The sequence below is a fragment of the Diaphorina citri genome, unplaced genomic scaffold, assembly GCF_000475195.1.
Source record: "Diaphorina citri unplaced genomic scaffold, Diaci psyllid genome assembly version 1.1 scaffold573, whole genome shotgun sequence".
NCBI lineage: Eukaryota > Metazoa > Arthropoda > Insecta > Hemiptera > Psyllidae > Diaphorina > Diaphorina citri.
Genome location: NW_007378007.1, coordinates 140,235 through 157,667, shown reverse-complemented (window position 1 = coordinate 157,667; position 17,433 = coordinate 140,235). Strand labels below are relative to the sequence as shown.

Here is a 17,433-nt window from a genome sequence, read left to right as displayed (position 1 = left end):
TAATAGCTAATAGCATGTTTCAGTAAGTATGGATTGTTACCTATTTCTCTCGAAATCCGTTCAAAGAACTTGCATGCAACACGTTAGGAACCTAAAACAAATAAAGTACCAATTTATTAAATTAATATAAGTACCTAGAGATAATTAGGTACTACCTCTTCAGCCGATGTTTTACTTGGGTTGTTCAAAAGTAGGTACACCCCTGACAGAGGTTAGGATGGTTCCTTAAATTTAAATTATTGGTGCAGTGCCAAGATGAGGGTTAATATTAGATAGTTATTAAATAGGTTTATTACTCGGTAGGTACCTCTGTACGGTAGGTTCCTCTGTACATTACAGGTAATTTAAAGATTGGAAAACAGAGAAGAGAGTTTTTCTTTAGGAAGCAAAGGAGACTAGATGGAAAGTAAAAAGATTAGGAGAATATTATAGGAAGAGAGATGATATCGGATGATACAACTAATAACCAACTAATCTCTCTCCCTTTCTCTCTCCCTCTATCTCTGCCTCTCCTTTTCCTTCTCCCTCTTTGTTTCTCTCCTTCTCCAATTTCCCCTGCCTCTCTCTCCATTCTCCGTTCCTCTTCTCCTCAGCTCTCAGTCTTTCTCTCTTCCTTCCTTCCCCTCGCCCTCTCTCTCCCTCTTCTCCTTACCTCTCAATCTTTCTATCGTCCTTCCCCTTCCTTTCTATTCGTTCCTTTCTTCCTCTCCTACTTTTTCTACTTTCATTCCTCCCTCCCTCTCTTCTTTCTATCTCTCTCAGTATTTCTCTCACCCTCCCCCCTCTCTCTCTCCCTATTCCTCCCTCTCATTCTCCAATGTTCCTTCCCTCTCCTCCTTATGTCTCGTCCTTCTTACCCTCCCCTTCACTCTTTCCGTTCTTCTCTTGCTCTTCTCCTCACCTATCAGTATTTTAATCTCTTACCTATCTCATTTTCTTCCTTTTCTTTTGATCCCCCCCCTAAATCCCTAAAATCTTCCCAACGTGCTCTCCCTTCAGTGTTTGGTGTGGTGGGAAGAAAGATTTTACTCGTAACGTTTTTAAAAATTACCTTCGTAAGTCCAATATATTAGATGAGTAGAATACGTTAGAAAGCAACTACCGAATTATTTGACCAACAAATTTGTATGAATGCCAGTAATAAGAACCGTGTATGCAATATGCAAGAAATATCTTGGTGTTGATCTATGGTAGATAGGTGGCATTTGCTAAAGATACAACTGATAGGAAACAGGAAAACACAAGCAAGCAACCAACCAACCAATCAATCAACCAACCAACCAATCAACCAACCAACCAAATAACCAACCAACCAACTAACCAACCAAATAACCAACCAAACAAACAGAAGTATGTCAAACCAATTGCCAAGTTGTTGGATTAAAACTTCAAACTTACTCCGTTCATGTTAGGTTCTTTGCCGTTTTCCGGGTGAAATCCATATTGAACCACCTAATTGCTTAAAACGTGCTTTTTCCTCTACATCCGGTTTACAGACCTGTTCCTGAAACCAACATAAAAGTCAACACGGGACAATGGACCCAACCGTTAAAGGCATCGTCGGTAGAATAGAATATATTATACCGTGCTTATACTGCTAACCTTATAGAGTCTGGTTCGACAAATTATCAGCAGAACTTTTCCGGATTGCCACCAACAAGATAAGAATACCCATGATGATCGCCAACATTCGGAACGGATAGAAATTCAAAAAAGAAGAAGATACTGCCAGCATAGCACTGAAAAGTCCTTTTACTCCGAACCAAGCCATCAGCAAGTTTTACTGATCTATAGCCTCTAGATATTTCAAACATCTTGACATAAACATGTTTATGTAGCTATACATTATGTATTTACCTATGTACCTAAAACTATACATTATGTGTCTACCTGCAGCTATTATTCATTTACCTACCTATGTGTCAGTGAATCAGTTGAAAATATAGAATAGTAAAAATCTTCCCAGACTTAAATGTCAACTTTATGTTGAAATATAATCCACAGATATGGTGGTATCAACAACGAAAATATCCCTCTTTCTCTCTTCATCTTTTTCTCTCTCTCTCTCTCTTTCTCTCTCTCTCTCTCTCTCTCTCTCTCTCTCTTTCTCTAGATCTTTCCCTTGGTTTCCACGAAGGACAGATAGTATAGCACTAAAAAGATACCCATCATTGAAAAAAGCCGCAAACTGTGAAATTCAGACCTCATCTTCCTAGCAACTGTGTAAACCCTGTAGATTTCTTACGATAGGTATTTATCCGAGATTTGAACGCACTATCATCAGATAGGTAAAAAAAATAATTCCATTGTGAAAAATAAATTGAACACAAATGAAGATTTTCCGGTGGAGTAGATAGAAGATTCCTCTTCCTGATTGAATTTTGTGGAGCATGGAAAAAAGTTCATAAAAAAAGAGGAGGAAATTCAATTGTAAATTATTTATTTTGATGGTAGGTAGGTAGGTAGGTAATATGATGGTATTTTTGTGAAAAATCTGAAATCTAATTTTCCATATTTCATTATGTTGGAGGAGAGAGGTGAAAAGGGAGGGAGGAAAGTTTCTATGTATTTCTATTTTTTTTATATACATATATACATATATATAAAACCAAGAGGAAATCCAAAAAATGCCTACAAGACAATTACATAGAGATAAATAGGTACATTTTGAGCTAGGTTTGTTTGAAGAGGGAACTGTAACTGCTGAGGGTCTTATCAAGCAGACGCGCTACAATCCAAGCTAATAACTAGGCTGACAAATGAGCTAGGTTTACAACCTATAATATTAGATAGATAACTACTTATGTACCTGGTTGATAAAACAATATTGTTGCTATCAATACCAATATTAGGTGTTTTATTTCTATGCCAAATATACGGACAACACAAATAGCTACAAGTTCAAGGTAGTGTGAAAATTAAACACAACAAAACAGCAGAAAGAGAACAAACAGATAGATACATCATAACATCCACATCACAACACTCTCTCCATTTTATGAAATTCACTACAAATTTGGCAGTTATGCAGTGATGTTAAACCTCTATAAAATGTGTACGAAACACACACATATCTACATAAAACACGGTGTATTTATGTCCAATACCAGAATAATTCCTACTCAGAATTCAGACTACTAATTTCTGGTTTGTCTCGGAAAGTTACATAACACGTGGGGGAAGACTTGTAAAGTTCAGCTCGGTGATATTTTACAATTTACAAATAATAAAAAACTACTTCAAAAATAGCTACTTTGCTCTCAAGGACGTTCGGAGAAACTTTACGTAGACTTATCTGAGGAGGAGGAGAAGAAGAAGAAGAGGAGGGGGAAGAAAAAAAATAAGCAAATATGCTGATCAAGAAGTATTTGCCAATATAAGTGTAACACTTTTTATGGCAGGGGATTTTTGCTAAGAACACACCCTCTTGTTAGGCTATTATTGGACTTGAGGGAAAACCAAGAAGTTCTTCGAAGATTATCGGTTTGCTAATGGTCAAGGCCTGTATCCAGGATTCTATTATGGGGGGAGAGGGGGGCTGAGTACCGGGGGGATGCTCCAAGCAAGAGGCCCGCCCTACATACGGCCCTGCTGATGGTCCTAAATATTTGTTAGATCTTCAAGAGGACATCGACTTTGCAAATACCTAAATTAAGTAGGTAGATAATTTAGGCAGGTAAAAGTGAGGAAGCAAGGAAAACAAAAGTACCTACTTACTTCAAGTACTTGTTTATTGGTACTTAGACCTAGGTATTAGGAACTGAATGGTTCTCATACCTTGTAGAGTGTAGAGCATTATTTTAAGAACTCAACACACAAAATTCCCATGGCTAATTATGTGATCCTGATCATGAATTGCAAACGCATTGGTCATATTATGTCTGAGTCCTAGACACTAGTGACTAGATCAATATACACAATACCTATTGATTTGCTCTTGCTAGCTGTTTTTGAAAATCGGTCTAAGGTCAATTTAGAATCCAACTTTCCGAATATGGACTTTCTGAAAGGTCGTCTGACGCAGTACAAGTCCTGTGTGTGAAAGACAGTCACAAATAGGATGAATACTTCCATTATTACGAATAGGTACTTCAAATTATCGTCACAAACTTGGCCCTTGTTGATGAAATTCCTGTTTTGGCCCTAACAAACTATGCCCTAAATTACTGAGGACGATTTGGCATATCTCGTCTGGGATTGAACTCACGCCCTCCTGTTTACCAAGTACCAGGCGACCGTCCTGAGCACTACACCAATAAATTTAGAGATACCTAGACACCAAGGAACAAGGAACCATTGTAAATACAGACACGTGACAAGATGCCAATGTACGTAACTTAAATACCAGAAGAACATAGAGCACAGTTGGGGATATTCAGATATTTTAAGAAAGAAGGAAAAAAATCAAATGAATTTATTAGCAATGTCGTAAAAGAGCAAATCAACAATGTGGCTCCATCCGTAGAATCTCTAATGTGAAGAATCTCTAACGTATTAGAGTCTCTAATTCTCTAATGTGAATAACTCAGTCAAATTTCCTCAAGACATAAACATGCTCTTACTCAATCCAAATAAGGAACTAGCAATGCATCAGGAGTGGAATCTCAACAAATGATGATTTTGCTGATGAAGAACCCAGATATGAGGATACTACCTGTCTGGTAACCATTGTTGAAAAATTGAGATCTTGAGATTTGGCAATTTGGCATTAAGATCAAAAATATGGACCATAATATGATCCATACTTTAACATATTATGGTAATAGAGAACAAAGTTGACAAAAGTTCCCACAAAAATATGTACAAAATAACATAAAACTGGTTGCTACAACTTACAAACTCTGCTCAACTTACAAACCTGTATAGCTATCTACCAAACCTATCTGAGAATGAACCAATTGAACCATATTGTAATCATACTCTGAGATATGATTAGATTACTTTTTGCTTCGAGTTGTATGTTAAAATAGGGAAGCAGTAAAGGGAGATATAGGATATGGGACTACCTATCAAGATCTGAGCCAAAATTATACCATTTCGCCATTCACTTCAATGTGACTCTTTAGTTCTTCTTATCTTGGATATGCTGTCTACATGGATGTTGCTTTTGAACTAGAGTCCCAATGGAAGTTATGTTTGCAAGCATAGTTAGCAAAAAAAAAGAAGAAAAAGGGTTATTCCTAAATCAAAGAGTCCCTAATTTAAGGCATTACCAAATGAAAGTTTCTCCAGAAACAAAGAACCTAAATGCTCCAAATGGAACTCTTGTGTAACAAGAACTATGTACGTACTCGTACAATCTACAATAGATAACTATTATTATGGTATAATAGTTATTATTAATTCGAACTGTCAAATCATCAACTACTCGTACAACCAGACACCGACTCACGCCTCTGCCTAAAAGTTGGCTAAACTCCATCCGGACTAAAGAAGTACATAGAAACCGCTCCAAGAAATCGGTAGACAACGTCTACTACTTCTAGACATTTTGAACCAAAAGTGTCCAAAAAGCCAGTGATCTTTAACCAGACAGAATAAATATCAACTGCTGCCAAGAGCTCACTAGTGCCTCCAAGAAACCAACTAGACCAGTCAATTTCGCACCCATCAGTTGGAAACCAGTTCTAATAAATCTCAAGATAGCGACGATGTAGTAAGAGTAATAGCACAGACAGGTACACTTCATGTTAAAGCTACCTATCAGATAATTATCATATACAAGCAGATATACATGGAGCGTTATCATATGGGTAGAAGATACATGGTAAATCGCCTGTACGCTTATGACTAGTATACTGACCTAAGTTAAACTGTGAATGATGTAATGGGCGGAATTTTGCATATAAATAGGTTAGATTGCTCTGAACAAGTCATCTGGTCTGGTTCTTGTCTAGATGTTTTGTAGCTGGCGGTCTTTGGACCTCAGGCCTTCCATGTTAAACGTGGCGATCCATTTTGGACTTCTATTCTATTTGCATTTTATTTGTTGTAGGTAATCCATTTGTTATACAATTTTCGTTGTATTCTACACATTTGTTCTGTTTACTCAAAAGTTTCGAGGCATGGGAACTTTTCAGAACAAACTTTGTGGTCATCATTTGGTTAAATTAAAAATTAAATCTCTTTATAGGTAATTCCAGACAAAGTTAACTTCTCCTTGAGTATCAAATCAATTCAATTGAAATTTACTGTAGGTATTGTTATTTAAATACGAGTACAAAGCTGGCGGTCTTTGGGCCTCCAGACTTCCATGTTTAACGTGGCGATCCATTTTGGACTATGGTCACAGTATTTCTGACAATTCTGACGTTATTAGAAGGCCGAAAGGACTAAGAGATGTTTTGTACTATTTTGTAGCTGGCGGGTTTTGGGAATCCGGCATTTCATGTCAAACCTGAAGATACAATCTGGGGGCACAGTTGTAGGCTAAAAAAAATGCATTAAAGTTAGACAGTTTGTATGAGACCGAAAGAACGAAAAGAGATAATTTTACTCTTGTAGAAAAAGGAAAAAACCTGAAGAATTTTCCCTCCGAGATCCAAATCGGAAATCGTTGTGTTGACAATTTTGGCAACACTAACCTCCTTATTTTCAACCCCTAGATATTTCCCATCAGCAGGCGTTTGCCCAAATGTTCAAACATCTGGACTCCAGCCACTCACAATCACAAAGTTTCTCGTCTTCAGTGATCTATCGGGAACTGATACGTCCAACGTGCTATCGACGCTGGCTACGTTTCGACATTGCAAACTCCTCTAATATCCTCCAAGTGGGTATAAACCGATGAATACTACTCGTATTATGAATTTGATGAATTAATTACCACAATAAAAAGTACTTATTACACCCACCAGTAACTATATAGTACATAGTACTTGATTAGTAGGTAGGTAACTATAGCAGTAAGTACTTCAGTAGATAGCTTACCAGGTGAAATTTATAGAGCGTGCACGGTCAACTTGCTGAAATCAGTATGCCACGCGCTCTGGTATCCTGCACGACTTGTCAATGCTACTACCAGTAAGAACTATTCAGCAAATTTTCTCTATGAAATTACTGTTGTTTTCAGTACCTACTGAATTATTTTACCATAGAACCATAGATCGTACCTAATTGAGAGTAATGTGAAAACACTTTTTATTAGGTTTTTAAGATAATAAATTAATTTTCTAAGGTAGTCCAAGCACTTAAAATCTTGAAATTCTAGCGTTTCTAAGTCTAAAATAAATTGGTTTTAAAGTTTAAACTGATTTCATTTAGATAAGTAGCTACAAGCTTAGTCAGTAGAAGATCCTCCAAGATAAGTTGGGCTATTCCTACTTTGTAACAAAGTCAAGTTTTGCTGGTAGAAAGACACATTCTTCATATTTTCAAATACCTCTGATAAATTATTACTTTTTTGCTCTAAGCTTTCTTTCAAAAAGTAGGCCATGCACAAGCAGGTTGAAAACTTTCAAGTGGAAAACCTGAGGTAAAATACAATCATTGCATACAATTTAATTTATTTTTTTTATTTATTTATCATGCTCATTTTTTACAAAAATATTATGCATAATTTACAAACTAATACTAATCATAAAATATATCCAGGAATAAGTACCCACTTAAATTTCCTAAAGATAGAATATGATCAATATCTAATATTGCACGTAAAGTAGGTACACACCTTGAGAAAGTGTCAAAGTTTGAGAACCTCCAAGTCAGGGAAACCCAGATGAATTTCAAAGTTTAAAGTTACAGAAATTAAAAAAAAAGTAAAACCAAATCCTTGTACAGGAAACCACTTTTTTCTCAATTTAATAACCGTCAGGATTATCTTGAGTGGAATGCAGAGTATTTTCACACTCCCGGATTAGTAAAGTAATTCTATCCAGGTCAGTAAACATGACGAGAGTTACAAGTTTACTTTTCTCTTTTCCCGCTCTCTGTACGTATAATAAAATATATGTATATTCTATAAACCTTGGTAAATTGAACGCGAAGAGGAGCATAAGATTTTATTTTGGTGCTAGCATGGTAGTAAACATTGGGTGCTGGATTATTGAGGTATTTGGAAAATCCTACAATGCTGCAGTGAGCACCAAAGTTGTGATATAATGGCACAAAGAAACTGATACAGACTTTCTCACGCTTGTATGTCTAACAAACTGCAGAACATAATTATAAGTACTAGAACTACCAGACTATCTATTTGTACTTAATGAACTTAATCCATCCATATAGCTAATTTAGTTCTACAAATTGATAAAAAACCAAATTGATACAAACTTACCAACATGATTATTCAGGTATAAATTACTCAAGTATTCTACTGATAAGTAATATCTAAAACTTGTCTGTTTAATTCAGTTAGACTAAAAATTGATAAACTCGAGGATAATTGAACAATTGATTACTATTCATTAGTCATTGCTAGTTGTTAGTTAGGTACACATCAAGTTCTTGAAATTGCCTAGGCCAGATGAAAGTTGCACAGTTGTAAAATGCCCTGGGGCTATGCCTTTTGTAGATAATCACTGTACAACTAAGGAAAAATGTAATATAGGCAATCATTGTACAACAAAGAGAGTCCTGGAGACTAGAGATAGTTTTATTTTTAGCCGTAATGAAGTGATTTAATCTGTCATCATTACAGAGAAACGGTTTCCATCCAAGGTTTCTGTTCTGATCTATTTAAAGAGGCAATAATAATTATGTACCTATGTCTTTTTACCCATTAACATACTATCAATGGGAGGTGCTCAGGTGTTCCTAGTAAAATATGTAGATATAGATAGGTAGTTTATAATAATATGTAGATATGAAAAACACCTTTACTTATATCAGTCTCTTAAAGTAAAGATGGATAGATACCTTTCAGAATTTAGAAGTTGGCAAGCAAAATCTATCTCCTTACTGTAAATTTACCATTTTTTCAACACCAAATTTTCATTATCTGTCCACAGAATGAAAGTTCCAATGAGTCAAGACAAAATTCAGACTCAACCTCGTCATCAGAAGTCAATGATTCAGCTGAGTCTCCAAGAAAGACTCCAGGCTTTCGAAACTCTCCAAGAAATAGAGAAAACGAGAGAAAGTTACCTATATCAGTCTCGTACAGTAGAGATGGATGGATACCTTTCAGAATTTAAGTTGGCAAGCAAAATCTATCTCCTTACTGTAAATTTACCATTTTTTAACACCAAATTTTCATTATCTGTTCACAGAACGAAAGTTCCAATGAGTCAAGACAAAATTCAGACTCAACCTCATCATCAGAAGTCAATGATTCAGCTGAGTCTCCAAGAAAGACTCCAGGCTTTCGAAACTCTCCAAGAAATAGAGAAAACGAGAGAAAGTCTGTGAGGAACTTCAACTCTTTGGAAAACACTTTGTCTTTGAGTTCGGTGAATACATCAGGTCCCAGTGCACCAGCCAGGCCTTTCCCTAGTAGAACACCTTTGGTCAGGAAACTACCACCACAAGGATCCCAGTTCACACCCAGACCAATAGTCCCAAACGAAGCAGACATACAAAGCGAAACACCAAAACCTTTCTCTCAAAGAGAATTCAGAGGAAGAGAATACTTACCAGAGGGTTCTTCAACAACAGAACCGAAAATATCGGAAGGACAACAACCAAGTGGTGAACCAAACGTGCCAGAGTATTCCACTCGTTGGGCTATTCCTACTTTGTAACAAAGTCAAGTTTTGCTGGTAGAAAGACATTCTTCATATTTTCAAATATCTCTGATAAATTATTAATTTTTTGCTCTAAGCTTTCTTTCAAAAAGTAGGCCATGCACAAGCAGGTTGAAAACTTTCAAGTGGAAAACCTGAGGTAAAATACAATTTAGAACAAAAGCTACTCCACCAACCTCAAGAACCTCACATCTATGAAGTAACGGAAGAAGTTGAAATGCCTCCAAGAAGACGAAAAAACTTCGGAAGGGCTCGGAAAAACAGAAATAGCCAAAGCACAGAACTGCCAATAGAACGATTGTTCTCCACAACTGAGCAAGACAAAGTATCTGTCAACCCATCCAACACAAATACAACTGTATAGCTATCTACCAAACCTATCTGAGAATGAACCAATTGAACCATATTGTAATCATACTCTGAGATATGATTAGATTACTTTTTGCTTCGAGTTGTATGTTAAAATAGGGAAGCAGTAAAGGGAGATATAGGATATGGGACTATCAAGATCTGAGCCAAAAATATACCATTTCGCCATTCACTTCAATGTTGACTCTTTAGTAAAGTTCTTCTTGGATTTTGGATTAAATGCTATCTAAATGTATATTGCTTTTGAACTAGAGTTCTAATGATAGTTATGTTTGCCAGCATATCTAGTTAGCAAAAAAAGGTTATTCCTGAATCAAAGAGTCCCTAATTTAAGTGACCAAATGAAAGTTGCTCCAGAAACAAAGAACCTACATATAAATGCTCCAAATAGAACACTCTTTTGTAGGAAGAACTGCAAGGTCTACATGCTGCAATAGGTAACCACCATAATCATTCAAACTGTCAAAGCCTCAACTACGACTCACGCCTCTGCCTAAAAGTTGGCTAGGCTCCATCCGGAATAAAGAAGTACATAGAAACCGCTCTAAGAAATTAACGTCTACTAGACATTTTCAACCAAAAGTGTCCAAAAAGCCAGTGATCTTTAACCAGACAGAATAAATATCAACTGCTGCCAAGAGCTTACTGCCTCCAAGAAACCAACTGGACCAGTCAATTTCGCACCCATCAGTTGGAAACCAGTTCTAATAAATCTCAAGATAGCAACGATGTAGTAAGAGTAATAACACAGACAGGTACACTTCATGTTAAAGCTACCTATCAGATAATTATCATATACAAGCAGATATACATGGAGCATTATCATATGGGTAGCGTATGTTTAGGATACCCACATCAAGTTTGAGCGACCTCTTCAATGGTAGATTTGATGGTGTGACTGTTATCAGCTTTGATGGGATTGTTCAAGATACCTACCCAGAGAAGTATGCTGTGTCGTTTTGGCAACCCAAACTTTGAGCAGTCCATCAATAAATTTTATTGATTCTTTCTTTCTGCTCTGAAATTCCGCACTGTCAATATTCCCGTCAGTGTCAATAGATATTAAAAAAATATTGACATTTTGCGGACCGTATTTGTCATAGTTTTTCGTAGGAAAGGTTCCTATGTAATGTATTGACAATATGTACGAGCACACTAAAAAAATCTACTAATTGCACAATAAAACACATTTAAATCACAATAAAATATTAAAGTATAAAGCGAAGGAACTTCTCAGTCCTCTCTCAGCAGGATAAACAAGGTAAATTCTATTCTACTCGTCAAACTACTGTGTTCCTACTTCATGTCTTTTACACAGACATCAAAGAGGCATGCAAAGTGTCGGCCAAGATAACGAATGATTTTGTCATAATTATTTTGCAAGTAATTAATGCATTTGCAATTAAAGTCTTCAGAAAGAACACAGCTTTGCTATTGTAAAAATATTGACAATTTGCGGTCCGTAGTATTTGTAATAGTTTTTCGTAGGAAAGGTTCCTATGTATTGACAATATATACAAGCACACTAAAAAAATTTACTAATTGCACAATAAAACACATTTAAATATTTTAAATCACAATAGAATAATAAATTATAAAGCGAAGGAACTTTTCAGTTCTATCTGAGCAGAATAAACAAGGTAAATTTTATTTCACTCGTCAAACTACTATGTTCCTATACTACCTACTTCATGTCTTTTACAGAGACATCAAAGAGGCATGCAAAGTGTCGGCCTAGATAACGAATGATTTTGTCATAATTATTTTGCAAGTAATTAATGCATTTGCAATTAAAGTCTTCAGAAAGAACACAGCTTTGCTATTCACTACAACTACTACTCCTACTACTTCTGCTGTGTATACAACTGCTTCTTCTATACAATCTACCGCTTTGCCATCTCAAGTAAGTAAACTTTTATTGAATTAAAACTAGTTTGAAACATTGAATCCTTCCAGTCAATCGGAAAAAGTTTCAAAAGAGGTACTTTTTTCAATAGTTTTTTTTTTCAACTTCAGTAGAACTCTTAAGCATTTTATATTCTCTCATGATTTTACCTATCTAAGTATTTAAACAGGTAAATTATCAATTATTATTACAAGGTAGGCCATTTTAACCCATCTACCAAAGTTTGACTCCAAGACCTTGCACATTGCATAGGTAAATATTCTAGGCGTTCATAAAAAATAATCTCCGTTGTACCTATGGTACCTTGGTACCTATTCATAGAACAGCAAAGGGTACCAAAATAGATGATTACTTGATTACTATTGATTAGCTGTTATAAAGTTGGAAGTTATAAAATTTCAAGTTTATGAATATTGGATTAATTTCTACCGGATTTCTGATCATTATTCAAAAACATAATGAAAGTTTGGAAGCAAGTTCAAGAGTACCTACCTACTTTGAAATTTACGAGCTCAAGTTTAAAAGTTCCTTTTTCCCCCATAAAGCCTTATGGGCGACGATTAAAAATAAATTTAATAAGATCCTTCGGTTTCTCTTGTTTTTCTGTACATAATTGTACATAAGGTACGAGTCTAGGAGTACATTCAAAGACTCTTTCCATTGTAGTCTGTAGTTATGTACCAAGTATTTGTATGTAGGTACAACTTGATTCAAGTCAAATTATATGGTTCCTAAGTAGGCATTAGGCATTATTTAGGTATACCTACTTGCGTTCATTATCCCCTTCTCAATAACCTATTAACCACAACAACTAAACCAAAAACTACAACCACCACCGAGTTGGCTTTTGTAATATATGGCTTGTATCCGAATGGTACCATAGTGCGCAAATATCCCAATGGTACAATCATCCCTGAAACTACTAACATTACAGAAAATAGTCCTGATGATGAAATAATCCTCAACGATATTATCTCAAGGAATACTATTTTCAGAGCTGTAAATATAGCTAATAATGGAATGCCCTTCTCATCTTCAACTACAACTACTACTACTCCTACTACTTCTCCTGTGTATACAACTGCTTCTTCTATACAATCTACCGCTTTGCCATCTCAAGTAAGTAAACTTTTATTGAATTAAAACTAGTTTGAAACAACTACAACTCCTACTACTTCTGCTGTGCATACAACTGCTTCTTCTATACAATCTACCGCTTTGCCATCTCAAGTAAGTAAACTTTTATTCAATTAAAACTAGTTTGAAACATTGAAACCCTTCCAGTCAATCGAAAAGAGTTTCAAAATAGGTAGTTACCTAGTTCAATGTTTTTTTTTTCCTTTTTTTAAACTTCAGTAGGTATAGAATTCATAGTTATTTTACGTTATATTCTCTCATGATTTTACCCACCTAGGTTTTTAAAATTTTAAACAGTTAAATTATAAATTATTCATTAATTAACAAGGTAGGCCATTTTAACCCATCCAGCATAGTTTCACTCTAAGACCTTGCACATTGCATAAGTAAATATTCTAGGCGTTCATAAAAAATAATCTCCGTTGTACCTATGGTACCCATGCATAGAACAGCAAAGGGTACCAATATAGATGATTACTATTGATTAGCTGTTATAAAGTTGGAAGTTATAAAATTTCAAGTTTATGAATATTGGATTAATTTCTACCGGATTTCTAATCATGATTCAAAAACATAATGAAAGTTTGGGAGCAAGTTCAAGAGTAGGTACTTTGAAATTTACGAGCTCAAGTTTAAAAGTTCCTTTTTCCCCCATAAAGCCTTATGGGCGACGATTAAAAATAAATTTAATAAGAAACTTTAGTGAAAACGGGTCGATTAGTTACCTATGTTTGGTAGTGCTAGCTAGAGCATAGTTCAGTGTTAATAAAACTGTATAGGTAGAAAGAAGTGATGTAATATTAAATCAATTAAATAAAGCTAAATCGTGTAAATATAGGTAGTCTGATTAGATTTGTGGGTTCATGATTAGATTAAGTTCTTTATGTAAATATAGGCTGAATCTTATTATCAAGTATATTAAGGAATTTATATTATTTGCTTAGGTAGGTACTATCAATATTCACAATCTGATAACGAGGTACTGTATTAATTAGATATCAATGAAGAATGATTGAATGATGAATTAGATCTCTGAAAAAAAGTAGTCTACAAGCTGTACCGTACCTAGGTACTTAGGTATAGTAGATGTGGTAATTATTTTAATTTTTACCAAGGTAGGTATAAGGTAGTTTGTACCTACTTTTTAATAAAATGGTTTTTGGGGTCAATTATTCGTTTGGTGTCTAGTTTATAATGAATTATTCATTTTATTTTACCTGTAAATAATCTTACCGGGAGTCCATGTTGTACATAAAATCTCTGTACATAAATTACTGTAAATAATTCAACTTGATGCATTTCATTAATTATTTTCCTGGTATAATCTGGTTCATTGGGTGTCAGTAGATAATGTAGTTTTGAATTGTTTGCATTGGTTTTATTTCTACTGATTGCCTACATATACTATTATAATACACTATAATATGTAGGTACCCTATAATATTATTATGTATCTATAAAGGCTAAGCTAGCCTTGTTATGCTAATGATTAATGATATTATGGGTATGATTTAGGAGGATACTTATGTTTACATATATCTAGGTATATTCAAGTATCAAAGCAAACTTGTGATCAAAAGGTAAGTTTTATAATGCCTAGGGGTATATATACAGGGTGGTTCGTGATTTGCGAACCACGCTTATATCTCAGAAACGGCTGGGAATTAAGGAATGAAATAAACGGCATCATCAAACCCTCCATAATAAAAACAAAAGCACACACGCAAATAATTCATGGTGAAAAGGCTAAAAAGTTTCTGTGTTCTATAAGAGGATTAAAATCACGAAGTTTTTACATTTATTTTTTATTACCTAATAAATTAAGTACCCAACATGTAGGGTATAGGTAGACATAATACATGGAGGTATGCTGAAAGTATTCGGTGTAGAAGAAATGAAAAATACATACCTAACTGTCGTACATACAAATGTTATACCTGCACGTAGATATAGTTTATGCTGAAATGACTGAAACATGTGACCTTAAATTGAACTCCCTAAAATAGAAAATAGCTATTGTACCTACAATTTCGCCAAAGTGAACTACATAATTATTTGGAATTATTTTGGATTAGTATCCACACTTCCACAGTTACAGCTATTATTCTTAGTAGCTTCCGTTCAAGATCTAAACTAAATAGGTAATAATAGGGGGAAAATCTAATAGAAATCTGGTACGAATCATTATATTAGGACCATTAGGTGCTTTTTAACGTAGAGTCATAGAAGATATTATAAGCTAGATGTTATGATAAAATAGAAATTTCCCAAGAGACATATAGGATAAGGTGTGTTCTTTTCACTTTATATTACCCCATTACTTACACTTTCTACTGCTCCATTACTTACATTACCCATGACAGAATCTGAATTTGCATATCTGATAAGTTTTCCTAATCCCCCTCATTTTTTCTTCTGTGCATTTCCATTTCTCAAGACGAAACAAAAAAAGAAATCAGCATTTCTCCTAGAATTTGAATTACAAAAATGTTGAGATATAAAAACTTTAATTACTTTATATTTTTTTCTTTTCTCCTTTGTTTACTTTGTTCCAATGATAATTGTATTCACATAAATTCAATTAACAACTCGACATTATTAAAGCAGCTCGCAGGGAAACGAAAGAAAAAACAATTTGAAACAGAATAATTAATATCATGAGAAAATTACTCTGAGCGAAATTTACTTAATAAGTTGTTCTTTTTTGGTTCATATTTATTATTCGAAAGAAAATTTGAAATACTGATGATATTTTACTCGGGTCTTTTTCCCCTTTGTAAAAATTACTCGGAGCGAAATTTACTTAATATCTAAGTTGTTCTTTTTTGGTTCATATTTATTATTCGAAAGAAAATTTGAAATACTGATGATATTTTACTCGGGTCTTTTTTCCCTTTGTCTGACTTGTGAATTCAAAATAAATGTTGCATTACAAAAAAAGCACGTACAGTAGAACAGTTTCAACCCCAGAATCAGTTCAAAATCGGGTATTTATTATCTTTTGTGTCTACATTTTGTTCTTTTGTGTCTAAATTTTGCCCCTTTTCTCATTGTTTTATACGGAATTTCAATTATTTCAACTACCCTCGGTCCCAATCAGTTGCTTTCTCTCTCTCTCCTCTTTCTCTCTCTCTCTCCTCTCTCTTTCTCCTCTCTCTCTCATTTATCTAGTGGCCTAGCTTTTCCAACCACTATTTTATTATATCAGACTTCAACGTAAACGTTGGTTTTAGATTTAATCGCCCTCATTTGTCAAGGGCTATTCTTCTTATAGTGTCTTAACCACCCAGAAATATTCCTCGTGGTTACCTACCTATCTAAAGTCCATTTCAAACTGTCCGTTCAGATCAAGCCCCTCAAAGGCTCGATCTGTCTCAAAATTTAATGAGAAAATTTCCGCCGAACCTATGTTGGAAATTTTTGCCGAATTCCACCAAAATCGGCAAACTTTTCCTTTCAGGAGTCAGGTGTTGACCAAACCGACAGACAGAAAAATGAAAAGAAAAAAACAGTCGAGGTATTTAAATGTTAGAACCTTTCGTTTTACAAGAATAATTAGAGATGAATTCAGAGGATTCCTCTCAGAATTGAAACCCTAATGTGATTTGAGTGAGATTAAAATTCTCAAAATTATATTAAAACCCATGGAAAGTAATTAAACGGGTGCATCTGTTGAAGATAAGCGTAATAAGATTACAAATGTTCCTTCCAAGAAAAAAGTCGTAATAAAAGCTAACTAGTAATTAGAAAAACCAAGCACCAAGGAAATATATTATGAGTAACATTATGAAGGAAATTGGGCTTATCCTGTTTTCTTTTCGTCTTCTATTATTTCAGCTATATTTTTCACTCTAATATCTTCATTTCCTTGTTATTTTCCTTTTGCAATGCTTTCCTTATTGAGAGATAGAGTGAAGAGGAGATGAGAGGGTAATAAAAGATTAACTTCAAGAAATCAATCCATCTTGTCTAGTATCTTTTTCTGTCTGTAATTGGTACTAAGTCATGCAAGAGCGTGTTTCAATTTCCAACATACATATTGCATTATCTCTTAACATCAACAAGGCAATGTGAGTATGCAAAAGGCAAACTTAATGCAATTACGAGGCGTAAGAGAAATCAAGTGAGGGAAAATATAGGCATAGGGAAAATTGTCAATGAATATCAATGAATATATATCAATGAATACTTCAATATCAATGAATATATCAATGAAAGCAAAGTGTTGAGGGGAATCCATAAATGTGTGATGTCGCAGGATTTCTATTTTGTAAAGAGAATAAAAATTATGCTCAAATATTGTATGACCTTGGTTAGACTGTGGGGACTAAAGGGACT

General features: G+C 34.7%; 1 protein-coding gene across 1 annotated transcript in view; it reads left to right on the top strand.

The window, feature by feature from the left end:
- Positions 1-8,733: 8,733 nt before the first annotated feature.
- LOC103510207 (serine-rich adhesin for platelets-like) overlaps positions 8,734-17,433 on the top strand; it is a 65,573-nt gene continuing 56,873 nt past the window's right edge. The window contains exons 1-2 of the mRNA XM_026824323.1: positions 8,734-8,757; positions 8,949-9,084. Of these exons, the coding sequence (XP_026680124.1) occupies positions 8,734-8,757; positions 8,949-9,084 (160 nt within the window). The remainder of the gene's footprint in view (positions 8,758-8,948; positions 9,085-17,433) is intronic.